Genomic DNA, 27,506 nt, shown 5'->3' on the forward strand with positions numbered 1-27,506 from the left:
AATGTGCTAAAGTCTGAGTAGGACACTAGTCACTAAAACTTTTCCATTTTCACTGCCAGCCACCAGATTTCATTATGCACCGCTTCAAACAGTGACATCTACAGTATTCTTTATCAGCAGGATGATCTGCAGGAAAATACAAATGGGTAATAGAGAAAAAGAAAAGTAGTGTGGTTTCACAGTTGTGAGGTTTGAAACCACACTGCTGATGGATATACTTCACACCGCTAACTTTCTTTGGCTGGTACAGCATGAAGAGGAGTGAGAGGGGGAAAAGCATCCTTTCATCCAGTGAGGAGGGACAGAAATGAGACAGGAATACCAAGAGCAGGAGAAATCGGAAAAGGAAAAAAAAAGATGTGATGTAAATATCGGGAAGATTTTTTTGCTTTGGGAAGTCAGTGATCAGATTGAACATGCAATCTCAGCCATAGTTTATATTGTACCAGCAGTACACTGTGAGACATGAATACTAACATGAATATACTGGATACTAAAAACATTTAGATATAAAGAGACCGGACACTGTAGGTCCTCTTCACGCTGTAAAAAGATGGGCATATAAATCTGTTTGTACATTACTGTCACATCTGTGCACAGTCGGTGTTCAAAAATGCACGTTTCATGCCTGCAGGGAGGGCATCATCACACTGCTCTGGCCAGCCAGACACACAATGTTCGCCTTCATGCCTCCGATGACAAGATTAGTCTCACCCTCCCTCATCTGCTCTCCCCCATACTCACTCTTCTCATTTCTGTCACACTCTCATTCTCTCTTTCCCACACTGCCCTCATTCTCATTTCTTAATTTTCACACTTCGGCTACCCTCCTCCCTCCTCCCTTTTCCCTTCTCCCTTCTCCATCCTTACTCCTTCTCCCTCCTCCATCTTCCCTCCTCCCTCCTCCATCCTCCATCTACCCTTCTCCCGTCTCCATCCTCAATCCTTACTCCTTCTCCCTTCTCCATCCTCCATCCTTACTCCTTCTCCCTCCTCCATCTTCCCTCCTTCCTCCGCCATCCTCCATCCCTCCTCCATCCACCCTTCTCCCGTCTCCATCCTCAATCCTTACTCCTTTTCCCTTCTCCCTTCTCCATCCCCTATCCTCACTCCTTCTCCCTCCTCCATCGTCACTCCTTCTCCATCTTTGAGGTCACCCTCCACTTACTTAAAATGAAACTCACAGATAAAGACAAAAGCTCAAAATATCCATGGTCATTCTTGGCTCTTTTCAGCTATTCATTATCAGCAGTTAGGATTTTGATTATAGGGAGTAACTAGCGATGCATGGAGGGTATGTTTCAGACTTTATTTATTTATTATAACATCACATAATTTATTCTTGTGTGTTTACAACAGAATGGGCATTTATTGTTTATTTATCGTAAGCCACATAATGTTCAGCCTGGCTTCCGGAAAAACAAACTGGGATAAACTGTATTAATAGCAGGTCTTTAATTCACGAGGATTAAAAAAATGACAATAAATGTAAGCCATGAAAAACATACCAAGGGATACAGAAGGACTGAGCATAAGATTTTAAAAAAGGAAAGGCAAGTTTGGGAAGGGAAAATAGATATGTGAAAATTACCTTCAATCCCCATGACGCCGCTTTCTTTATTCTCGTCAGACAACTCAAACTTGTCAATGATTTCAGCAACGTACTCGAAAGTCACATTGGCCATCTATAGAGAAAGAAGATGAACAGAATATATAATAACACAATTTTCCATTTTTGTGAAAAAATGATGTTCCTGCAAAATTGTCAGCCACGTCAAACAAGCAGCTCATTCAGAGAACAGTATTAATGCCAACTATCACAGGCTTGAGACAGTAAATACAGAATGATGAAAACGTCTCTATTGCAGTGTAAGAGAGAAAAAAAAATAGTGTGTCAGAAACACAAAAACATCTGAAGGGAAAAAAAGAAATATATAAAACAAGCGTTCCCTCGATATAAACTAGTTTTAGGTGTGGTAGACTGACTTAGTGGAGCAGGTTCCTGTGGGCAGACAGCTGAAACAGAGGGAGTTACTGATGTAAGAAGAGGGTGAACAGGGCTATAATCTCTTGTATGGCTACATCTAAAACTAAAGAAGCTGATTCGAGAGTTTGGACACCTCAAAAAAATGTGACACAGTTTAACACCAGAATCTGATTGGCTTTAACCGGAGGTCAGTGTGAGCACTCACCTTCTGCTCGTTGCGCAGGAAGTTGGTCAGCTCCTCGACTGTCAAGTGGTCCTTCCTGTCACTGTACGCCATCATCAGCAGGAACAGGTCCCGTCTCAGAGACATCATCTTGTAGAACACGGAGAATTCCTCATATGTCAGCGTCCCCTGCTGATTGTCTGTGTCTGCTTCCTGTGAGGGTGAGGCAGGGATGTGTCATGGGTGGCACAGCTAAAGCTTTTATATGTTCACAGTTAGACCTAAACTGCAAAAACAGGCTCAGTGTAACTCACTCACTTTATACAAACTCATGTCTTGCATTGTGGTTTTGTGTGTGTCATTCACACAGTCCTTGTCTCAGACAAACAGAAACATGTGGGGTTGCTTCAAACACTCATTGTTACACAACCCAGTGCATGCGGTTAAACTGTAAGTGATGCTGTATGTCCTGTGGTGCCATTCTCCCTGATCTAAATGCAATGATGCGTGAATCTATTCTATTTCCTGATATTTGATCAAAAAGCAAGTAGTCCGTGCTTCTATACCACAGCCTGTCTTCTGCATAGACGTTTCAACCCACCTACTGGTTTGTAAACTGCCATTTTGAAGCTGAGAGTCGAGCATTCTCTCTGACCCCATCTTGGTGTTTTTAAGCCGGAGGAGACCATATTAGAACGAACTGGTTCGAGACGAGGGGTGAAATGGACTCGATGTGACTGAGAGCCCGAGGACACCACTTGCTCACTTATTCTGCCAACCGGACTGCAACCCCCCACCCCAGGGCATGTCAATCAAACATGTCCCCAAGCATAACTCACTTTGAGGACTAGTCTATGCGATCATTTTCAGAAAGACCACCAGAACACTGATCAGAAGGAGAGAATTTGGCTAATGACACCATAATGTATTGACTTTGTGTTCAATAAGGTTTTTATCCATTGAAATGGAGGTTTATTGGAGCGAGCCCCTCCTCGCCCACAGAGGTATTACTTCTGCACTGGCTTGACTTTTCAGACCTGGAGACTACGTACATATTTAGACAGTCTATGGTCACACAAGACAGATTGAGATGTTGCACATTGGTTATGGCAAAATAAAACAAAATGATTTCCCCGCCAAACAAGAAATCAGCTAACATGAGCTCTGTAATATTTGTACAAAATTGACATTTACTGTAAGTGATAACGCATCATCAACTTTGTCAATACATCAGTCAATGCACATGGTCGAAATAGAGGATGTATGGACCTGTCAGATGTATCAGTGTGCACAGAGGAACAGCTGTGCAGATGTGTAGCAGGAAACTGTCCCTGCTTTTCTCTCCATCTTTTGTCACGTATCTCCCTCTTTCACATTCACACAGTTCGTACCAGTGAGCACACAGTGTACCGCTCTGTATGACACAACCGCATTACCTCCACAAACCATTTTTCCTTCCCTAACTTTATATTGCTCCAGATGTTGCCAGAGGATATGCACAGCATAGTTCAACTGTCTCTCTTCCTATCCTGACAGCTTGCTCCGTCTGCTCGTTGGGATCCAGCATCTCATATTACCTGGATCTCACGTGGGCCCAGACGGCTCCGCACCAAATCTAATAATACCGACTGATGCCTCTATCACAATCCCATAATGAGTTTGCTGTGAGCATTGGGGACTCGATCACAGACAGAATCTACACACAACCCAGCAGGATAAATCGCTCTTATGGTCCTGAAATGCATGGACATAAAACAAACGGATTCAGGGTATTTCAAGCAACTGCACAATCTGTTCAGGTGGCAACGCAGCACTCTGCCAGTACTTAAATGGAAAAATCTAATATAAACCCAAAGAGTGCATTTTTTTATGTTGTAGACTTACCCATTACATAGAGATAAAAACACTCTGAAATTTATTGTGAGTTCTTGAACTAATGAGGGTGAAGAAGAGGAGGTTAGGAGGGTAATGTTTTGAAGTATTTTTATCACATTAGCAAATTTAAATTAAAAGACAAATAAAACTTTTGAGAGCACTCTGAACTGAAATAAGGATAAAAGTGGACGTGGCTTCTGGGTCTGAAAAACGAGGCCAATGTGGAAGTACCTGAAATACTGCAATAACACTAAGGGCCACAAGAGGTCAGCTCCAAAAAGGCTCTGGCTCCATAGACTCCCATTGAACTTCTTCCATGAAGTTCAAAGTCAATAGATTTTTTTCCATGACTCAATTTGGTGTCGTTGGCTAGAGTCACTCCTTCTTCGTTTTTCTGGCGGTCCATTTTGTGGGCGTGTCTGTTTGATTTAAAGGCCTGTGGTGCTGTCAGGTTTCTGCTTAACGATGGGCTGGGCATAATGTCCTCGGGTTTTCAATCATATCCAGTCAGATCCATCGCTCGTTCCCACACAGCTCATCCAAATATAGTCATATATATAAACTATATACACAGTATACTCTCTCTATATATGAACTATATGCACAGTATAGCCAGAACAGAAACATTTGTATCAAAATGTTACAACACTTGTTGCTTTGTTTGTTTATTTTGCCAGGACACCTACTTTGTCCTCATGAAGCAGAACGGCGGTTTTAATTGTTTAATATTTAATGTTAAAAAGAAATGCTTTACATTTTGAAGCTGTAAGGTAACTGGTCAATTTCTAATTGAGTAATTCAAATGTTTTCTACTGTCCTCATTGATGTGTAAACATGTTACAGATCTGTAGGACAAACATGTCTCTCCCTTTTGATCCCACATCCACAAAATATATTTAGAAATGTGTTCTGTAACACCTGATTCATCACCACCTGATTATATGAAGTTTCCCTGCTGGTATTTTTGGAGGTTGCCCTCACTGTTTCCCACCTATCATCTGAGTAGTCAACCGTCCACACAGCTGCTCCCCATTAGTCTTCAGCACCACCAGTGTATGTACTCTGCATCCACCAGCACCACTTTGTCCGATTGAACCCACAAATGCTTCCTTCTAAAAACGGCAGGTTTTAACGGATAACATTTAGGTTTTTCTCAATACAACTCACAACTGTCCATCACACTCCATTTCAGTTAAGGGTTCCATTAAAATGGAAGCAAAAGTGTCAACACAATATATCAGCTTTCTAATTAAAATGGTTGATGAAAGTCAGTCATCTTTGACAGAGCACCATCAAAGTTGCATTTGTGGTGTTTTAAACACTCCACCATGTTGATGCACACACTAACTCGCATTAGAAGCGAGTAGACACAAGTAGATACGGTCTGTGGATTTGTGACATTACTCAATGTGACTACTGTTTTAAAAAATTTAAGCAGTCCTTTTTCTTGCACTACTTTATCCTTTTCCTCTAAAAGTGTCTCTCTCGCTTGTGAACATATGAAATATTTCTGTCTTGCGCATTTATTTTAATTACACAAATGTGCATGAAAATGAAAAATGCAACAGTAGCGTGACATCAGAGGTCTCTAATGTGTTTGATGGTAGAAAACTTTTTTATGTTATAAGTGGGTTTGGAATGTGTATGTAAAAGTTCTGGTTATTTTCTATTGACCTGGTATTACCTCACCCAAATTCACTTTGTGAATTGATGGGGTTCTGCCCACGCCCCATTCAGGATCACTGCATCTTCACCTTGGGTTAGTTTGAAACAACTGGAGCAGCCTTAAACCAATCAGCGTTGACCACCGTATGACGCCGTATAACCTTTATTTTTATTATTTTAGGCCTTGTTCTTGCTCTGGTTTCAATTGCTCAACATTTGCTAGTGTTGCAATAACTATAACTTCATCTAGCTCTTCAACCGCTGCCATTGTTGAAACTACATTTCAAAACAAATGCTTGACTTCAACATCATCACACTTAGCCACTCCCACTGGTCCCTGACTGGTCAACCCTTAGAGCGACTGAGTGACCCTTCATGCAAACAGGGTTTCCTGACTATAATCACAGTAAAGACTGAAGCTGTGAGAAATAGGCAGATGGACCTATACTGGTGTGAAATTGGGAACGTTTTAGTCTGTATGGCTTTTTTTCTGTTTAGATGTATCTTTTCAATTGGTGCCCCCACACTATCTCTTGATCTTCCGTTTGCATGTAATTGGATTGGCTTCGTATCCTGACCTGGAACATTTGCTTGACCTTCCTGCGTGGCAGGTTGACATTCAGCTTGTGAAGAAGTTGGCAGATCTCATCCATGTTCAGGAGACCGTCGCCGTTCTTATCAGCCTCCTCAAACGTCTGCTTCATCCACGTTACAGACAAACACACGTTAAGGAAAATAAGGTGATTTTCATGTCAAATTTGTCTGCATAGTTTCAAGTGTGTTAACTTAAGATTATTTTTTGCAGAGGTGCTTGTCTTTTAGCCACTGAGTGTGAGCAAGCACCCACACTCTGAACGAATAAAAACTCAGACACAGATGCAAGAAAATAAATTCAACACAGCGTGTTAAAGGATTTTCTCGATATAGATAATAGTACTCTCTTCTACAACATGTAAAACATTCCCGCAACAAAATTAACGGAAAAAACAGCAGTGACTTGTGGGTAGTTCTTTGTTTAAAGGATATTGGTCGTGTGTACGCTGCCGCTTGGCCAGGGTGTCTTCATCACTGATCCCGGCCATCAGGTAGCGGAGGCCAGTTATCCAGGTTCTGGCCTCATCTGTGTTTGATGTCACCAAGTCAAGGGACTCCATGTGGTTTCCATGGTATACTGTGAAACAGCAGGCCGGGTCGAAGCCACCGTCCGCATGCCGATGGAAGATGTCCGATTGACTACCTTCTGTCACCTTGTACAGCGAATCGATGGTGACTGAAGGAGTGAAGAAAACAACGATAGTTAATACAAAGGACTGAAAATAAAATACTCTTGTCAGAAACATTCATGATTTTAGTCTCTACTTAACACCGAATTTCAACTTGAATGGTGAAGCTGCTGATTTTTCTGTGGCTTTTGAAAAGACTAAAACCAACTATAAATGTATTCTAGGAGTAGTAGCAGTTGTAAATACACTGCCATTTACCTGCAGTGTGGTTTAAACTGTTAAAAACACATCCATGGACTGTTGCACTGGGTGGCATGTTCCATGACTATAACAAACGTGTTGTTGTTTTTTTGAACCAGTGGCTCATTCACTGTCCGTCTGTTGTGAATGAACAACAAATATGTATTAATCCATGGCTGAAAACCAGCGCTGGCAACCATAATCCTGTATGAAACATCTGTATATATTTTATTTATGATTTTGTTTGTCTGTTCTTTAACATTCTTTGCCAACAATTGTGTCTGTAACTTTAGTGCGTAAAAAAATTTATAAATCTCAAATGCTTGCTCGCTGAGTAGAAGTATTTGTGAGCGTGAGACCTGAGGCGTGAAAAGAAGCCTCACAGGCAAGCGGTTCTTGTGCAAAATATTAAATATTATTTACTTGCTGAAAATGTAGTAGTGATTTGATAACGAATGCTTAAAAACTACAGTACCCAGCTGCTTTGGAAAATATATGAGCCTTTACAAATGAAAACAGTATATATTCGAGGCCAGGTTTTAAATATCTATTCTTCAGTAAAGAAGAATGGGCTTGGGGCTGAGAGACAGGGGAGGGAAGTAAGAGAGTTTTTAATTTGCTGACATTAATCGAATAACACTGGGCTTTCCTTTAATATTCTAATTAAGAGTTCCCACAGATAAATGAAGCAGGCAGAATAATTGTTAAATACAAACACAAAACGCATAACAGCAAAAGATTGCATTTTTGTCCTTTGAAATATAACAATGACCCAAATTTTGTGTTATCAGTTTTACTCCTGTAGTCTGTTGTGTGTAAAAATACAGACTAAGCATCCCCTGTAGGCTTCAGAGAGTATCACGGTGTAATGGGATTGGAGATCAGCTGTCTCTGATTCTGTGTCTTTGTTAGAAAAAGGAGACAGCCTGCAGTTAACTATTTCCTGTTCTTAATTTACGCGAAGGATCTTTGTGTCTCTACAACACGGTTCTTTTTTGCCTCGTCCATCAGTGGTACCCTTTAACATGCTGCTACAGCTCTCATTCAATTAAAAAATTTCATTAATGACCCTCATCACTGCACAATGTCTTTTCATCAGAACGATAAACCTCTTTGTCTGGAGAAGCACTTTTGTTTTTAGTTGATTGATTAATGAATTAATGATATGATGATTTTATTCAGTTAATTGCCTTCTTACTTAGCACAAAATATTTTTACCATAATCCTTTCCAAAATGACCCATGTCCTTTTTCCCATTGCACTCAGTTCTCATATCCCGTTACATAATCTCATCTCTGAAATACTGCTGAAAGTAACAATACGGCTGCTTTTTTTTTTTATCCTGATCAGACAGTCGGCACAGACAAACACAAACACACACACACACAAACACACACACACACGCACGCACACACGCACGCACACACACATTCAAAGAAAGAACTGGGCAGCGGTTGTGTGTCTCTCCTAATTGTGTCAATGGAGAGGATCTGAGAGGCTTAACTAGTGCTGACAACACACACACACACACACACACACACACACACACACACACACACACACACACACACACACACACACACACACACACACACACACGGCCACTTAAAAACATGTAGGGACAGGTCCTTAGACAGATGTATAGAGGTTGTGGGTTGATACATAAAACCTGTCAAATAAAAAAGTGACAACGATGCTTTGAGGGGGCATTGAAATATATAATGATAATCCTCTCAGAGCCACAGGAGTGTGGCAAAGTCAGATTAAAAAACATCAGCAAACATTTCAGGACAAATACGAGGGTTACTGCTCAGAGAAGGAAGATAGTGGCAATCTGTAAAGCACTTTAAAACATGATACGTGCTGCAGAAATACAAGTATTGTTATTATTATCATTGTTGTGCAAGTTTAAAGAATCATTCTGGTTTATTGTAAATTGGGTGTCGTTTTTTTTGGCTTTGGCCATCATATCGTTATGACAGCGTTGCATTTGCCAAAGGTAATTGTTCAGTTTTGGAAAAAGAGTAACAACTGGCTGATCACACAAACTGAGCTCAGGGCTTTTACATAATTGTCCTCCTACAAAAAATGACCCCGTGAATCATTTAAGCTAGGAGCTATTTGTGACAACCTATAGTTGTATCTCATAAAGACAGCGCCCACTAGCTGTCGTAGTAGAGCACAGATGTACCTTCAGAGGAGAGGTTGGGGTGGATGGATGGGCTGACTAAACATTGGTTTTAACACAGGCAACCAGTGTGCGTTCCTAGTTTCAAACCAGAAGTGAAAGTTACTTTTAATCATGATCGTTCCATCATCTTATCTGCATGTTTACTTTTGTAACCATGATAATGACATATTGAAATCCAAACCTTGATTATTCACTAAACCTAACCTAAGTGGCAAAAACTTGTGCTATATTTACTGCCACCAGTACCGGTGGCATATTCAGAGGTTCTTTAGCTTGGTCTGTAAAATGTGGGATGACAAGCACAACAATGGAGTGTGTGTGTGTGTGTGTGTGTGTGTGTGTGTGTGTGTGTGTGTGTGTGTGTGTGTGTGTGTGTGTGTGTGTGTGTGTGCATTAATCGCGTGTGTGTTAATCGTCCTGACTGCGCACCTTACCAGTGGAGTTGTGTGTTTTGGTGCATTTTGGTGCATGTAGTTCTCTGCAAACTCTGTGTGTGTGTGTGTGTGTGTGTGTGTGTGTGTGTGTGTGTGTGTGTGTGTGTGTGTGTGTGTGTTGCGTGCATACTCACTCTTGGCCTTCTCACTCTTGCGTGAGGGCCTCCAGCGGATGCAGGAGCGATGCTCATCCAGGTAGAAGAGTCTGACCAGCCCTTTAGATCCTGCCTTCAGCTTTACCATCTGTGTCCCGGACTGCATCACACTCATGCATCGCTCCACTGCAAATAAAACCACACGCACCGGGGTCAGCGGAGTATTGTATTAAGACGGAGAAGGAACAGGTGCCTGGCTTTATTTGTATTTTCCTGTGGCGAAGTGTCACAGAGTCACACAGATAGTCGCACAACCAGCAGCTGATGTGGGTCTGAGTCCAAACTGCAACAGAGATGCCACTGTGTGAGCACAAAGGGCTGCTTTTCTGGTACCCGCCGACCTGCTCCAGAGAGCAACTCAGAGAAGGAAGAAACAGAGAGAGACTCATCTGATGTGTATTTCTCTGATCTAAGTTTCACAAAGGGCCTGCACGCTGTTTAACAAAGAAACTTTCCATATCATGCCAGAGCAGGTGGGCTGCATTTAAGGCTGCTGCATATGTTACTTACCTCTCGATAATTTTTGGTTTAATGTGCCATGGTTTTGAAGTATCTATCGCTATATATATATATTTTAGCGTCAGGGTTCCTGTTCTTCTGGATTATCCATAGAGCTCACTGTAGCAGTATAAACTATTGGAACTGTTTATTTCATAGAAACTAGTTTCTCTATCTTTTTTTTCTGTGGGGGGGTGTACAGAGAGGATCTGAGTGAATTCAATGTTGGGCTGCAAGGTGTTGTTAACAGTTGCGCCAGTATTAAGACTGTTTTAAGTACTGTGACATTTAGAAATGTCTCAGCTCATCAGCTTTAACGCAACATGCTGATTGCAAACCTGCACTTAAAATTTTCCAAATTAAGTGCAGGCTGATAGCGAGACACTGTCTGCATCTTCGATGCATTGTTGTGCTACAGTGTGTATGCGCGTCTCATACTAGGGAAAAGTAAACTCCATTACTGGCAGTTAGGTAGGTAGGTAGGTAGGTATTTACTTTATTAATCCCCGAGGGGACATTTTTTAATCTGAACACAAAGGTTCAATTAAAGACATTCAAAATGAACGGTGGGATGAAGTATGGGGGATGAGGGGGGTGTAACGGTGGAGGACTGTGAAGAAGAAAACAGAGGGACTGAAATGATGGTGAGAGGTAGTTTTGTGTTTGATTGCTTTACTGCCGAGCACTGTCCACCATCGAGGAAGGATAAAAGACCAAACTTCAAACTTTTTACTTTGTGTGGCAGCTGGTGGCAGAGATACAGACAGGATGACAGGAGAGATGAGGAGATTCCATCCTCATTAGTGGGTATACACATCTGTGCGTGTATGTGTGTGCATGTGTGAGCGTGTGTGAAGCACATGATTTTATGTAACTCTGCAAGATTTCTATGTTAGCATGCATTAGTGCACACATGGAGCCCATACTTTGTCTTTACCGTAAAAGACAAAGCTATGCAGCCTACTGTGGCTCTTAGTAACAACAAAGCTTTACAGCGTGTGCTCAGCTTTCTTTAGACAGGATCTCCTCATACAAAGCTACTGTATCTCTGAGAGATACAAATGATTTACTGTTGCTAAAAATAATAATAATCTCTTCAAAGAAAATAAAAAAAGGTACCAGCAACCATCTCATGTAGACTTAACTTACAATGCTTCAACCTGGATATTTTCTTATTTAGATAAAGTGCACCTTTATGCATGATGCAACTTTATTGGATCATATTTCAGTGCACAGGTGTAATCATGCATTTCCCTTAATAATATAACATTTATTAGAGCGGCACTTAAGTGTTTTAATATTGCTCTCAAAGAGGTGGATTAGTGATAGGAATGTTGAAATTAAAGCAGCAGAGACTGAGATATATTTAGAACCAAAACAGCAGATCCTATAATTCCCATGATGCATCTCAATAGTATCTCCTAATTACACCCTCTGTGTCTCATAAAATCCACATCTTTCAAAGTTCATGCTCCCACTTTGTAAAGCAGACTGTCTTCTGACAAATAAATGATGTAAAATTAGTGGAGTGGCCCTTTAAAACAGAACATTAAATGCATGCAAACACACATAGATGTATATACTGTATATTCAAAAATTAATTTTGCAAAGCGATGTAAATCCCTCCCAGTTTACGACAGCAGACACAAAGACTGAAAAGGAACAACATTTACGTTACAGTTTGCATGTAAACACATTTGTCGACTACTCAGACCAAAACATATGGCAAATTTCTAGTGTTTTGGATCAATATAGAAAATGTATCCCGCAGCAAAAAGACGACTTTCACTTCACTTTTGTAAAAAAGTTAAAAAAAAAATAAAATAAAAAGATGTGTTTTTTTGTATAAAATTCAAACCATGTTGGTGAAGGGAGCCTAATCACTCAAAGGTCTTCAGGGTCTGCAGATGCAAACTGTAATAGCCCCTTTAAAAATTAGAAAATACAAAATGTTCTAAAATTGTAGGACGTTTATTGGACTCAACTATGCAAAACTGCATGTTTTTATGACACGGGTGATTATTTTCATAGACAGCTAAAGTCAAACCTCTTCTGGCTCTAAAATACATATTTAGGCACACTTGACAGAGCACACACTCAGCAGAGTGCCTGTTAACAGCCTCCCTGTCCAGAGTACTGGCTTGGCAATGGCATGAATTGTGCTTTCGATGTTTGATGAGCTCGTTCAGTCATAGATGCTCACTCCAGGGACATTTTTATACACAAACACACACACACAGGCATTAGCACATGAATCCAGGAGCTGTGTACTAACCTCCCAAAATGCACATCAAAGCCTAAATGCATTATTGGCCACACAACTTGCCATGCTGATACCACGGTGGAGAACGGGAGAATCTGTTGTGTAAATACACAGAACTGGAGTCCAGCTGACTGCAAATCACTGGAAAAAGGACCAGGTTTATTTTAGAGTGATGTATCTGGGGTAGCAAATGTTAACGGACCAATAAAGGTCACCTTTTATAGCATAGCATGGATTCTATGTTGGAATTTAATTTAAAATACGAGGGATTGCTGATGTGAATATCTGATATGACAAATAAAACAAGCAGTTGTAACTACAAAATTGAAGTGAACATGTCTAACTTGGTATGACAGTTATAAACATATTGTTATTACATTTTGAAAATAACTTCTGTTATCTAACACTTGCTTTCTTAGACATTAATTTTGAGTCATGCCTGTCCCCTTGATTTATGTCAGTTCATGGTTTACTCCTGTTTTAGTTCTATTTTTGGTCTTCACCAACTCCTAAAGGAACATTTTTGGCTCATTAACTTCCAGCAGCTCAACTGTATCTGTCTACAATGTGCAGGAGATGTGCAGTATATATAGTATGGAGTGGTCACATCAGAGAATTTTCGCTGAAAAATCTGGACTTTAGGTTGGTGAGAGTAAACCAAACCAGTAAAGCTAAAACCAAAAAAATCAGATAAAAGATGTTACATAAAACAATCAAATTTCTCAGTTTCAACATTTGATATGTTGTCTTTGGTCTACTTTCTATTAAATATGGGTTTACATGATTTGCAAATCCTCACATACACAGTGTCCCAACTTTTTTGAAAACGGTGTTGCATATCAAGTACACAACAGTTAAGTATAGTTAATATCATGCATACTGTCTACTGTACTTTATCAAGCTTTAAGTTACCTTTTACTCTTAAGCTATTTATCATAAAATGTATTTGGTCATTTATCACATTGCAGGGATTAACACAAACTCCTGTCTGCGCATAATGTATGAGCCAGTACTTCATAATGTAAGAATGCCTCAGAGCTGTAGTAATAACAGGACGCTGAAGACCGCAATACTCAAGAAGAATTCATTAAAAAAAATAAAAATAGGCCATGTTGCATTGTTTATCTCAAATTGCCACTTCTGAAACTCCACAGCTTCATTATCATTTGAATTCAATGGAGGTAATGTCATATGGGGGGGTCCTGTGGTATTGATCATACTCAGTCTCTGCTCTTTTCTTACGCTGGTTCAGGATGTAAAATCCATGACTCAGATTAGACAAGTTTACAGCAACACTCCTCCAGCCCTTAAATATCATAAATTAAGCCCCAAAGTGATTAAACGCTATTCACTATTACTAGAAAGTACAGGCATCTCCCTCTATTCCCTCGGACTATAAATATGTAAACGTGTTTTTCCGAGAGGCAGTCAGATATATTTCACAAGAAAAACCTAAAAGGGAATACAGAAGTCCGTTTTTTTTTTCATCCAGTTCAACAGCCAACAACAGGCAGATCTCTGGAAATACTGACATGTACAGGTATCAATTTATCATCTGTTGGGTGTTAAAACTCAAAATGAGTCTGCTTCCTCCCGTGTTGCTTCTCCCTCAATGTTTGCCCTATTTCCAGTGGTTCTCTAGCCATCCCTGCTATTCCCTGACCTTTCTGCAGGCATTATCCGTTCATTTTACTCTCCATCCGCATGATAAGCTCCACTTCGAGTCTAACCTCAAACTTAGTTGCAGGCTGAAGACTGAAAAGCAGAAAGGAGGGTAGCGAGAGGGTTAATATGTTCCTAGGAGAGGGGAGTCAGCTCGTAGATTCTCATAGATATGGAATAATGTAAGGAGCTCTCAAAAGACCAATGATGGTTCAATCAAATGGTTAGTGCCCTCCACACCTTGGCACTCATCTCTTGTCCCATTTCCCTTCAAGCATTAATGCCCTAACCATCTGAGCATGAGAATATAAATTTACAATGTATTTTTAAATTTGCAATTTCCGTATCTATCTTGCAGACATCTCGGAAAAAAAAAAAAATAACAAGTGTCTTTTTAAGCTGCTATTCTTTGGGAGTTTTCTCCTTGTGACCGTACAGAAAAGGATTTAAAAAGAAAAACATACATCGCAGCTCCAACCACATTTTAAAAATGTCATTTTTAGTTAGGTAAGAGAATAAAACAATATATAAAGCATTTTTGTTTCTAAATCCAACCATTGCCTTTTGGCCTCTGCGTATTTGTGTTTATATGTGTGCATGTAATACGCGTACACGTGTAACACCTCATCATCTCTGTCGGCACAGAGCAAAGAACAGATCAAAGCTTTGTCTTGCCACAGAAGCTGAGGCAATTCAAACATATTTTAATGATGTAGGTGATGAAGACGAACAAAGCCCATCCTCACTTAGACTCATACAATAAAGCAGAACACCTGGCATCACATTATCAACAGCAACAGTTTTCATTTATTATTTTCAATCTTATCTGTCACTTTTAATCTTAGAATGATGTGAGGTTCCTCTCAGCCGTCCCTGCAGCCTCATTTCTACAAGTGTTTGGGTACATTTTTCAATTCTTGAACAGCTCCGCACGAAGTCTATGTTAAGATTTGGTCTGAGGGTGATGACTGGAATGGACAAAAGTCCAAAGATTTATCATGATTTATTCATAACTACAAAAATTCATATTCACCAGCATCTGCCTGATCCTTCATGCACTATTCATGTGACATAAGGCTCCATGACCCCATAATTGGAGGGTTGGTGTTGTTATATTTTACATATTTCCTGCTCTGTGATGCCTGGTAACTCTAATGACCTGAAGGCTTGTTTTGTGCGCTGAAGTTTAATCAAGATGTGATTCAGTTTTGGTTGACTGGCTGTCCACAGGACGAAATGAATGACATTTACACATAATTATTGCTACGTCAAGTGATAAAATACAAACAAACCAGAGAAACCTTCCCCTGCATTTAATGAACAACAGCTCATTAAGACAAGCCTTCTGCAGGTTCAAAGTTTCAGTAGCAGAAAGTGAGCAATTCGATCATCCTTGAGGATATTCTGATACATAAACATGAGCTCTAGCTCTGTTTCCATGCTATGAATAGCATCAGCACGCAATATGTTCACTATGTAATATGTTTGTCCACATCAAAGCATTCAAACAGAAGAAGACAGTCTGCACACGAAGAGGTTTTTACGCAACACATGACAATTCATGTTTTTTTTATGAGGCACTTTGTTACAGGGACTCGATTCACACACATAATCCACATACACAGACATCAACTTACCAAACTGTGCAAGCCTGCATTTCTGTGGTACAACCACAGTGCAACCAAAATGGTAGATGTTGTGCGCCAGGAGGGTCGCTGCAGTTAACGCAACAGACTTTTTAGCAGGTCCATTGATAAAGGTGGTTCGTACTTTATGAGCAGATAAAGCAGTGGCACCAAAAAGTGAAGAACAAATTTCCGCCATCTCATCAGCAGAACAAAATAGAAGCCAGTAGAAGTCCACGTCAGCTCAGTCCGACACTGCAATACACTCAGCAACACCTGTAGCCAAAACAACTGAGAAAAGCACTTGTTTTCCTCATCACAGTAAGCGGTCTCTCCAGACTGACTTCACTTCATTCTCCAGACAACAGGCAAGAAACCCAAAACTCAGCTCTTCATCTTCCTCTGAAGCGGGCTCTCATCTGAAGCAGCACTTTCATCTGACAGTCTTGTCTCACTGAAAATACACACACAGATCTCCACCTTTCTCCTGGTCATCTGGTCTCCACTCCCACCTCCAGCTGTCTCATCCACCTCTCGCTGAGGTTCACATTTCTCCCAGAACATGTGTCAGCATGGCTGCCAACATGCTACCCTAACACATAGATCTAGAGTTCGCATGTAGCAGCTCAGGTATTGTTGTGTCCTTTATGGAGTGATTATGAAGAGCGGGGGAGGAGGATAGAGCAGCAGATGTGTGACTGTGCACTTCAGCTGGGTTCATTTAGGTCAACCAGTGGACCACAGGGATAAGACTGGTGACGTAACATTCATGATAATGCATTACCAAAAGTATGACTTAATGGGATGACATGGGGGATGTGTGCGTGCTACAGGAAAAGTCATAAACAGCACATCTGACCATCTTGCACTAAATGCTCATATATCTGACACAAGCTTTTCCTTCCTGAAGTTAAAGTCCACTTCGTCTATGTTCCACAACTGAAATTTGTATTTACTTAACCAAGGAATCAAGAAGACGCTGTTCTTTCAGAGTGACTTCATGTCATCATATAGGACACCACAATGTCACTGATGGAAAACCCATGATTTGCTTGTGTGTTGATTTTTCTCTCCTAAGTTGATGTTCGCTACTCTAAAAAACTAACTCTCACAGCTTTATTCTTTTCTGTACCTATGGTCTGGAAACCCTGTTCAGATTAAGGTTTGCTCTACCACTCTGAAGGGTGGATCCATCAGCGACCAGTCAGGTGGCTAAATGCCCTGAGGCTGAAGTAGTTCCAACAATGGTGGTAGATATATGGTGGTCAATGCCAATTGGTTAAAAGCTGCTCCAATAGTTTCTAACCCAGGTCTATGGCCGTTAGGATGCAACATGTGGAAACAGTCTCCGATGAAGCATGGCTACATCCATATACTCACTCAATGAATCTGAGGCCAGGCTAGATGTTCGCAACTTAATTATTAAGGTGAAGGATAAGAAGCTCTAGAATATGAATGGATGGATGATCTACTGTGGTTTTGGTATATCTATTAATAATGTGGGTTTTTTTTCCCTCGTAAAACCCTTCAGACATTGTTGGAGCACTGTTTTCTCTCTTCCTGTCCTTTTGCAGAGGAGTCTTGGAGTGGCATCTTAATATGTCTATAGCTCTGCACCCTGAACACTTCTCAAGGCAAAAGCACTTAGAGCTGTTCAAAACAGCCACACTTAAAAGACCAAATAAAGACAGAGGAGCCAGACGCAATAATTGTTCATATACAGAGATAATGGTACACAATTTTGGTCTGTATCTCCCTGAAGGAAGGATGAAAAAGCTTGAGAAAGAAACTTAAACCCTGCTTACTGTCACACCTCTGCATACAGGGACAGTCGCTGTGTAAAGGTGGCCTTCTGGACAGATTGTTGGCTCATCGTAGAGGGTGAGATCCCCAAATCCAACATGTGAGGAACATGTTTGACTGTCCAACAAGACAACTTGAAGTACACTCACACAAGGTCAACACTGGACACTTGTTTTATCTGATAAAGCTCCACTGAGTAGGCCTGTTGCCATGTCTGCCAATACAGATATTATGCCACCAAGGCCTCATGGCAGCCACTTGATTCCAGTCATTTTGCTGTGATTTAGGAGACTGTGAAACCGCCATTATCCAGGATCAACAGCTGAAAATCATTGCACAACTCATGGAGTAAGGATGTCCCCACTTCTTCCCTTCTCCAATCCTACACGAGGAATTTTCTCACTACCTGAAGCCACTGCTGAAACCTGTATTACACAGTGATGTAACTTTGAAAAGGAGAGAGATTTTACTTTCATGGAAATAGATCTCAAGAGATGCAAATCAACAGATTATGAAATTGAATTAGTCAAGTGCACAGCTCTGGGAGACATGATGACTTCTGGATGAATGTGGTAGGAAATCCAGCTGTACCACAGAGGGATGGAGGCCACTAGCACATGTGTGACAGTATTGAGCTGATTCCTTGGAAAGATAAATATTGTATTACCCGCTCCACCAGGAGGATGGCCAATACACTGGGTAGTCATATGTTCAAGCATAATAATCATAGATAATGAAATGATATTTCACTGATTCATTTTGTCCTCTTGCTCGTTTCTGTTAGGGTTGATGGGGGCTCGGAGCTTTTCCCAGCATGCATTAGGTGGAGAGCAGGTAAACAGCCCGAATCTGTTGTCAGTCAGGACCAACACAGATAGACAGACACACACGCTCAAACCTCTGGGACAACTGGAGTCTATAATCCAATTGATGTGTTTTCGAAACACAGAGATAACCTGCAGCTTTCACACACACAAGCACACAACCGACCTGCAACATAATGCTTGATAATGTTCGAACATAGCGTGAATACATGCGAACAAATCATTACTGAAAGCCTTCGTCATGCTTATTGTTGTTCTGTCAGTGTGACCTGACCAGGAACATTTTTTTTTTGGAAGGAACAGTTACACTAATTTTCCTCCTTGCTGAGATTTAGACGAGGAGATAGATCCCCCTTCTCATGTGTGTATGTTTAATATGAAGCTACTGTACAGTCAGCAGCTGGTTAGCTTAGCTTAGCAAAAAGAGTGGAAACAGGAAACAGCTACAATCAACATTTTATATCCGCCATGTTGTAGACCTGTGTGAGACCTTGTAAACAAGTTGTAGTACAGTGGGTACGGAAAGTATTCAGACCCCTTTAAATTTTTCACTCTTTGTTTCATTGCAGCCATTTGCTAAAATCAAAAAAGTTCATTTTATTTCTCATTAATGTACACTCAGCACCCCATCCTGACAGAAAAAAACAGAAATGTAGAAATTTGTGCAAATTTATTAAAAAAGAAAAACTGAAATATCACATGGTCATAAGTATTCAGACCCTTTGCTGTGACACTCATATTTAACTCACATGCTGTCCATTTCTTCTGATCCTCCTTGAGATGGTTCTACTCCTTCATTGGAGTCCAGCTGTGTTTAATTAAACTGATTGGACTTAATTAGGAAAGGCACACACCTGTCTATATAAGATCTTACAGCTCACAGTGCATGTCAGAGCAAATGAGAATCATGAGGTCGAAGGAACTGTCCAAGGAGCTCAGAGACAGAATTGTGGCAAGGCACAGATCTGGCCAAGGTTACAAAATAATTTCTGCAGCACTCAAGGTTCCTAAGAGCACAATGGCCTCCATAATCCTTAAATGGAAGAAGTTTGGGACGACCAGAACTCTTCCTAGACCTGGCCGTCCAGCCAAACTGAGCAATCGTGGGAGAAGAGCCTTGGTGAGAGAGGTAAAGAAGAACCCAAATATCACTGTGGCTGAGCTCCAGAGATGCAGCAGGGAGATGGGAGAAAGTTCCACAAAGTCAACTATCACTGCAGCCCTCCACCAGTCGGGGCTTTATGGCAGAGTGGCCCGACGGAAGCCTCTCCTCAGTGCAAGACATATGAAAGCCTGCATAGAGTTTGCCAAAAAACACATGAAGGACTCCCAGACTATGAGAAATAAGATTCTCTGGTCTGATGAGACCAAGATTGAACTTTTTGGCGTTAATTCTAAGCGGTATGTGTGGAGAAAACCAGGCACTGCTCATCACCTGCCCAATACAATCCCAACAGTGAAACATGGTGGTGGCAGCATCATGCTATGGGGGTGTTTTTCAGCTGCAGGGACAGGACGACTGGTTGCAATTGAAGGAAAGATGAATGTGGCCAAGTACAGAGATATCCTGGAAGAAAACCTCTTCCAGAGTGCTATGGACCTCAGACTGGGCCGAAGGTTCACCTTCCAACAAGACAATGACCCTAAGCACACAGCTAAAATAACAAAGGAGTGGCTTCGGAACAACTCTGTGACCATTCTTGACTGGCCCAGCCAGAGCCCTGACCTAAACCCAATTGAGCATCTCTGGAGAGACCTGAAAATGGCTGTCCACCAACGTTCACCATCCAACCTGACGGAACTGGAGAGGATCTGCAAGGAAGAATGGCAGAGGATCCCCAAATCCAGGTGTGAAAAGCTTGTTGCATCATTCCCAAGAAGACTCATGGCTGTACTAGCTCAAAAGGGTGCTTCTACTCAATACTGAGCAAAGGGTCTGAATACTTATGACCATGTGATATTTCAGTTTTTCTTTTTTAATAAATTTGCACAAATTTCTACATTTCTGTTTTTTTCTGTCAAGATGGGGTGCTGAGTGTACATTAATGAGAAATAAAATGAACTTTTTTGATTTTAGCAAATGGCTGCAATGAAACAAAGAGTGAAAAATTTAAAGGGGTCTGAATACTTTCCGTACCCACTGTAGGTGTTGTGGTCAATTTTACGTTGCCAAGCAACCAGGGACATCACTGCACCTGGCCATGCTGTGTTCGGCACCAGGTACACCATGGAGTTTAAACATTTATTTTTTTAGAATATTCAGTATTCATGACTGAATTCACAATTATCATAACTGTAGTTAGAAAAAAAATCATTGTTATTTAAGAAAAAATGTAAGAGCTGTTTGATCAAGAGGTTTTTGTCAGCAACTACTCAACAACTATGATTATAAATTGTTCAAATGTGCCTGATACACACAGGAAGCCCTTCGCTCTAATCACCATACAGTATTCGACCTGTAGTAGATGATAAGGACTTCAAATAAAACCCATTTGTTTCCAGAGTGAAACTTAAAAACCTTGTTTTTACCTTCCAAGAAACTATTTGAGTGTTTCCTGATCTGGCGCCGCCGTTGTCAAAATTGCACTATATATTATGTTTCATATTTCCAAAACAAAACAAAATCATTTGCTACCTTTATGGTTGACTTCTGGTTAAGTTTCGAGACGGAAAGACTGTTGCAACGTTACAAATGTCATTACAAATGGATATCGCTTTTTTAGAAATAGGTGACAAGTACATGTAAACAAATATTTATCTTTATTGATAGGAATTTTCAGAGTAAACTAACTGAATCCCCAACTTCACAGGAACCATCAGAGAGAGCCACAGGCAGCTCAGCTGGGATCCACATTATTTTCTTCTTAGAAAAATATTAGAAGACACTTAAAGGACATGGATTTTATCATGGTCTGATACTGAGCTGTTTTAATTATGTGCGGTGCCTGTATAGGATAGTTATAAATGTGAAAGCTTGGACCAGCAGAAAAGTGAACGTCACTACTGTCTGAACATTGAAGCAGAATAAATCTGTTAACTTACTGACGTTTGTGCTTAAGTGCATTTGAACAGTTACACAACTGCTCTGGTCGAGAAAAAAAAGTTAAACTTTTAGTGACGACTTTGAACTCAACTGAACTCAGTTAAAAGTGATTTCTGATTTCCCGCTTTAGATTTTACGTGTTTGATCCATACATCAATGCTGTCACTGTTTTAGGTGATCACAGTACACAAGTTCATTTTTTTCTTTCACTTTTTAAGCTGCCCTCTAATTCCTGCCTAACTGCTATCAACGCTGCGTATAGCAAGAAAACCATAAGAAAATACATAAAATCCTGAGTGAGTTAGACTTTGGCAGAAGAGCCTCACTCTTACAGCCGCAATACCTCATTTTCTGAAGCAGCACAATACCAGCACATCTAACTATGGGCACCTCGGGGGATACTTTCAAGCATAAATACCTTTTAAAGCAAACTAATTACACAAAACCTGTATGGAAGAAGTCCAAAATATTTTTGGTAGGCTGTCTAAACATAAAAGGTTTGAAAACACAGGGAAATGATGAGCAAAAAAGAGGGAAAATGCAGTCTTATCTCACAGTCTCTCACTTCGCCTAATTAAGGGCGCTCAAGTCGGCAATGTTACAAATGGGTTCTCAGGTTCCCCCGGGGGGCAGAGTGTGGAGCAGCACCAGAATAAAAAATAAACACATGACAACTGCAGCATGATAATGCATTCGCCAGTGATGCTACAGGGGGCTCCCCGAGTGGAGGAGTTCAGCACTGACTTCAAAGGAGCCAACTGATGCTTGCATGTGTGTGAGAGGATGTGTGTGTTTAATGTGCACATTGGCTTATATATTGATGTTCCTGCAATGTTCAAGCTTCTGGACGCCTGTGAGTAGATTGAGATACAGTATCTTTGGCAGCAGTGCCAGACTGCCATGAAAACTGTCTGATCTCGACTGCTTCACAAGAAATGTAGAGAGAGCGGTTATAACTGCCTGCCTGGTGCTTCAGCTCAGCTACAAGAGAGGCCTAAAAGTGTCGGATACACGTGAACCGAGCTTCTGGGCAGCTCATTAACTGCAAAGAAGATTGAAGAAAGTTAAATAAAAGCCAGTATTTAGAGATAAATACTTTTTATTTTACCACAGATTTAGCACTAAATGCACCTGCAAACTCTCAGATTTATTATAATAACAGCCAAAAGAGTCCCTGTAATAGAAACTGAATTTTTACACTTACATCCTGCCCTAGGCAAGAAGAAATGTGATGTGCCAGTGGTTAGATCAGCACACAGGCAGATACAGTAATTCAACATCAGTGAAATCTTTTGTCATGCAAATTATGGTCCCTCAAACGCAAGTAGAAGAGGAAAGAACAAATATTAATATGACACAGATTATTGCAAAACTGGATGGAAGAGTTGAAGAGGGGACCTTTTCCAATACAACCTAACTTTCAGTACCAAATCCAAAACAATGCTAGCTTATTGCCGTAAGAAATTTACAAACATAAAATTGTGTAAGATTTACAAGTGACAATAATTTTTATGAAAAAACTCTTCAGTCACATTTCAGTCTGCACCATACTCATTGGAAAGGAAAGGAAAGGAAAGGAAAGGAAAGGAAAGGAAAGGAAAGGAAAGGAAAGGAAAGGAAAGGAAAGGAAAGGAGATTGAAACTAACAAGAAAATTGTTTTGAAAAAAACAGAGAAGATCTAAAAGGATGAAAATGTGTTCCCTCATGGTGTCTGCTTGCTGTTTCTGCCCTGGAGCTACAAGAAGAAAGAGGCAGAGACAAAGGGGGGGGTAGAGAGAAGACAGAGGGAACGTGCTGAGATTCATCATCATCAGTGCAGGAGAGACACAAGAGGAAAAACACATTTTACATGGAAAAGCCATTTCCTCCATGTGGAGGAGATTAGTAGCCATGCATGCTCCTCCAAACCTTTCTGTCGCCATAATTTTTCTCCCTTTTGTCTTTTTTTCTCTCTCAATACGAGCTTCCCTTTGCATGCAACCCATCAAGCAGAAGTGTTGCCAACACAAATAAAGAGGTTGCGTTCCTGTCCACTGAGGCTAACAGAGGCCATCATCCTCAGAGCCCAACACAGAGGAAGACACACAAACCCAGGCACTGCAGGGTGAAGACTGACAGCTTGACACATTCTGCTATTTAAGTGCCAAGGGTGCTCCATATTTTAGACATTGTAGGGAAAAGGGGCAGAAGGGTTGCTCTAATAGCCCAGGGACTGTTGGGACACCGATTTTGCCCCTAAAGCTGGATGCGCAGCTCTGTCACATCGTGCTCAACATGCCCTGCCTGGGTTTCAGTACAATCCTATTTCTGCTGATGCCAACGACAATCCAGTCCACCTCTGTCACTGAGCTATGGCATGTGGTGGTTTGTCAGTTTTTCAGACATCTTCTCACAGAGGCGTTGTAGTGACAGAGCCTATATAAATATCAGGTGGTTACATTTCTGTGAACAGTGCAGAGGATGCAGGATTTTAAAGATGTGGTACATCTAGCCTATATAGTCTGAGGGCAGCGCAAGTCATTTCAAATCAACAAATCAAAAGCCTTTTCTGCCCCCTAGTGACAAGCACAAAGGGGCTTTTTCAGCACCAGGGACAGTTTCCCGCTGATTTTCATCATGGACCAAACTAACATAATCTCCCAACACTTTACACATTCTCATAAAAATCAATCACCTGAATGATTTTATGTGATCATTTTTTATTATTTTTGTATCTAAAATATATCAGCCCATATAAATTGAAAATTGAAAATCCCCAATCAGGATTTCTTCGAGTGTTTCTTCCACCGTGGGTGATGGAATTCTCCACAACAACAAGCGCAATAACAAAAATTGGGCTCCAACCTGATCGCAAGGCTGGTGGGCACCCAGATGAATGTGTGCACCACACAGAGTACTCCTCTCCATATGAGACACCAATATGAAATAACCAAACAATCAACAGATTGAGGATAATCACTTACCCTTCTCCAAACTGAGATTTCTGCAAACTTCAAGCTCTGCCATTTAGAACTGGACTTGTTGGTCTCACAAGGTGCCCCCATGCGCTTTGGCCATAATTTGTATTTCCTTGTTGAAGCGGTTTAGAATGCCATCACAAATTAGCCCAATTAGTCCATTTCTCCGGGATGATTGGCCGTTCACAGGACGCACACCATTGAGATGAAGTGTCACTTTTTTGGAGTACAAAATCAGCCTGTAGCATCAAAGTGCTCCTCCGCACCTGCCCTCCCAGTGCGGTCTGCGGAGTGCCTTCACAAACCGCCGAACCTCTCACATCCACAGCCTCTGCGCGCACAGCCTCTCCTCACACCAGGCACAACGATAAGCCGATTTCTCATACGCTCGATGGGCATGACGGAGAGTGGATGTTAATAAGCAAGAGCTTAGTACGGGCGTGGAATGAGCGAGAGTCACTGATAGCGGGGTAGGGCAGTGGTTTAACCAGCACAGTTGGTCATTTGGGCATTTCATCAGCTTCACCAGACTGTCTGTTTGAGCTGTTTGGCGACAGTTTGAATTCCCCACCAAAATGAACTCGTGCCACATCCGTTTGCTTGTTTTTGGTCAGCTATTCCCCGGTGTATTGAAAAAGGCATTTTGCGCAGGGATGCCAAAGCTATGACCCACTTTACACCGTGTGCCTCGGTGTCTTCCTCAGTTTAGGTGTAAATGCTGAGACACAGCAGGGGACAGTCTTCATGGGAGAGAGACAGAGACAGAGCAAGTTTCATAGAAACATGCATTTATTGGTCTTTTTTTTTTAGCTTTTAAATTGTGTGTGTGTGTGTGTGTGTGTGTGTGTGTGTGTGTGTGTGTGTCCAATCAGTAGTGTATCATTCTGGGTGAGTCATTTCCCTAATGAAAATTTACTCAACCTGGAGCTGCCAGATTAGTCTTGTTCATCGGTCCACATTAGAACCATTTCATTTAGGATTGCAGGAGGCCATTTTTGGAGTGACCGAGCACACACACACACACACACACACACACACACACAGCTGTGTTCAGCCAGAGGAAGAGGTTACCAAATCGATTAGTGCTGTCTGGAGGAACAAAAAGACATGCGTGAACATCAGCGTCACCCTCAGATCCTGTGTGTGTTTTCCATTAGCACCCTATGTAATAGCCGTTACCTGAGGTTTCCCGCTGATTGCTCACATTGATTTAAGTGCAAACCTCTTCTTATCCACAACGGCCTGATCACACAACCCCCAAATCCTCTTCTCCCACTGACTGATTTATGGACCGTGGCCAAACAAAAACCATCAGCTGCTCTGTCATTCACCAAAAAGTGGAAACAACTGGAAGAAAGGGAACGAGGCGGAGTGAAGCAAAGTCATGTGGAAAATAAATGGGGTGTAAAGAGAAGAGCATATGCTTTCACAATGGTTCTGACTGACAAGAAAGGTCCAACTGTCAGAGACATGAGGGAATGAGTACAGGCAGAGATCAACAGGGTCTGAAGAGTGGCAAAGATACAACAAAGATTTTTGTTTTCATATTCACAACATTAATAGCCCTCAGATTCTCAAAAGAAAAGTAAACTTCAACCTCAAGAAATACATTCACAAAGGCAGAAATCTGTGAAATTCCCATGAATGTGATGTCATCCTGATTTCCAAGCATGCCAGGAGAGACAGACACTTTACACTCTGCATCAATCAGATCAATCCATCATCCACAGAATAGTACTGGAGCAGTCAAGCCTGTTTACCACTGCAGGTCACTGACAAGAAAGTCGCGCGCGCGCACACACACACACACACACACACACACACACACACACACACACACACACACACACACACACACACACACACACACAGTCTGCAGGAGTGCCATGAGGATGCTGGCTGCAGGTTCGCGAAGGTGAGGCTTTAAATAAGCTGTCAGCTGTAGGTGTGACGGCCACAGAGGCAGACCAACAGACCCATTATAGATTTGTCAAGGATGTGTCTCTCTCATCTGTCAGTGTGCAGCCTCACCACCTCGAAACTCATAAAGACAGATGAAACGATTGCAATTACAAGTCTAGATTAAGGTCAGCTTTGAGAAGAATGAAAAGGAAAGAAGACTATTTTTGTTCAATTATATCGTGTATAACAGGAAAAGTGTCAGGGTGTTAAAGATGATGCGTTCATACATTAACCAAAAGAAAAACCCGTTCCTTTGCACATGCTTAATGATTAAAATATCAAAATCAAAGTGGATTTTTTTTTTTTTCTTCTTACGTCAGTCTTATAGTGTTATGGAGAGACATGTATGGCAGGTACTCAGGGGTAAAACACAACACTATTTTCATCCTTCACAAACTTCTATGGATAATTTTTAATCCATGTCATACAATAAATCATTGGCCTGCAGAGTTTTTTGTCTGCCAGACAAAGTGAGAAGGTTTTGTTAATTTTACAAGACTGTATTGTCTTGGCTGTGTTGCCTCATTTTAAAAGCCAGTACTCCATGCACATTAGTGGAGATGAGTCTCCCTCTAGTGTTCATTCTCCATGACATACAGTTATCAGAGAGAATGTATTGTAAACTATAATGTGTGCGTTGTATTATTCTCCTTGTGTGTGTGTGTGTGTGTGTGTGTGTGTGTGTGTGTGTGTGTGTGTGTGTCTGATATTTACCATGAAAGAGACTGTTGTCGGTCAGGAAGTGACGGCGGTACTGAGGCTCTCCTTTCCTGTTCACCAACCAGGAGCTCATGGTGAGAGGAAGAGGGGGAGGAGGGCGAAGAACTGGATGATCTGTGATGGAAAACAGAAGTTAAGTGTGTTGTCTGAACATTTTGCAGGAATTTAATTAATAATAAAAGTAATTTAATTAAGCATACAATGGAAAACAAATG

At 41.1% G+C, this 27,506-nt stretch overlaps 1 protein-coding gene across 2 annotated transcripts in view; it reads right to left on the reverse strand.

Moving 5' to 3' along the window:
- The window catches only part of plch1 (phospholipase C, eta 1), a 50,540-nt gene extending 25,497 nt beyond the window's left edge, over positions 1–25,043 (reverse strand). Inside the window, exons 1-6 of one of the 2 annotated variants that reach the window (XM_069148285.1) lie at positions 24,616–25,043; positions 9,913–10,059; positions 6,717–6,960; positions 6,269–6,398; positions 2,193–2,363; positions 1,592–1,685 (exon numbers count right to left, since the gene is read on the reverse strand). In XM_069148285.1, the coding sequence (XP_069004386.1) occupies positions 1,592–1,685; positions 2,193–2,363; positions 6,269–6,398; positions 6,717–6,960; positions 9,913–10,059; positions 24,616–24,658 (829 nt within the window). In that variant the 5' untranslated portion in view covers positions 24,659–25,043. The remainder of the gene's footprint in view (positions 1–1,591; positions 1,686–2,192; positions 2,364–6,268; positions 6,399–6,716; positions 6,961–9,912; positions 10,060–24,615) is intronic. The other variant, XM_069148284.1, reaches the window with a different exon arrangement.
- Positions 25,044–27,506: the final 2,463 nt, after the last annotated feature.

The sequence above is a fragment of the Embiotoca jacksoni genome, unplaced genomic scaffold (assembly GCF_022577435.1).
Source record: "Embiotoca jacksoni isolate LCO1_2020_lvr unplaced genomic scaffold, fEmbJac1.0.p SCAF_14, whole genome shotgun sequence".
NCBI classification, from domain to species: domain Eukaryota; kingdom Metazoa; phylum Chordata; class Actinopteri; family Embiotocidae; genus Embiotoca; species Embiotoca jacksoni.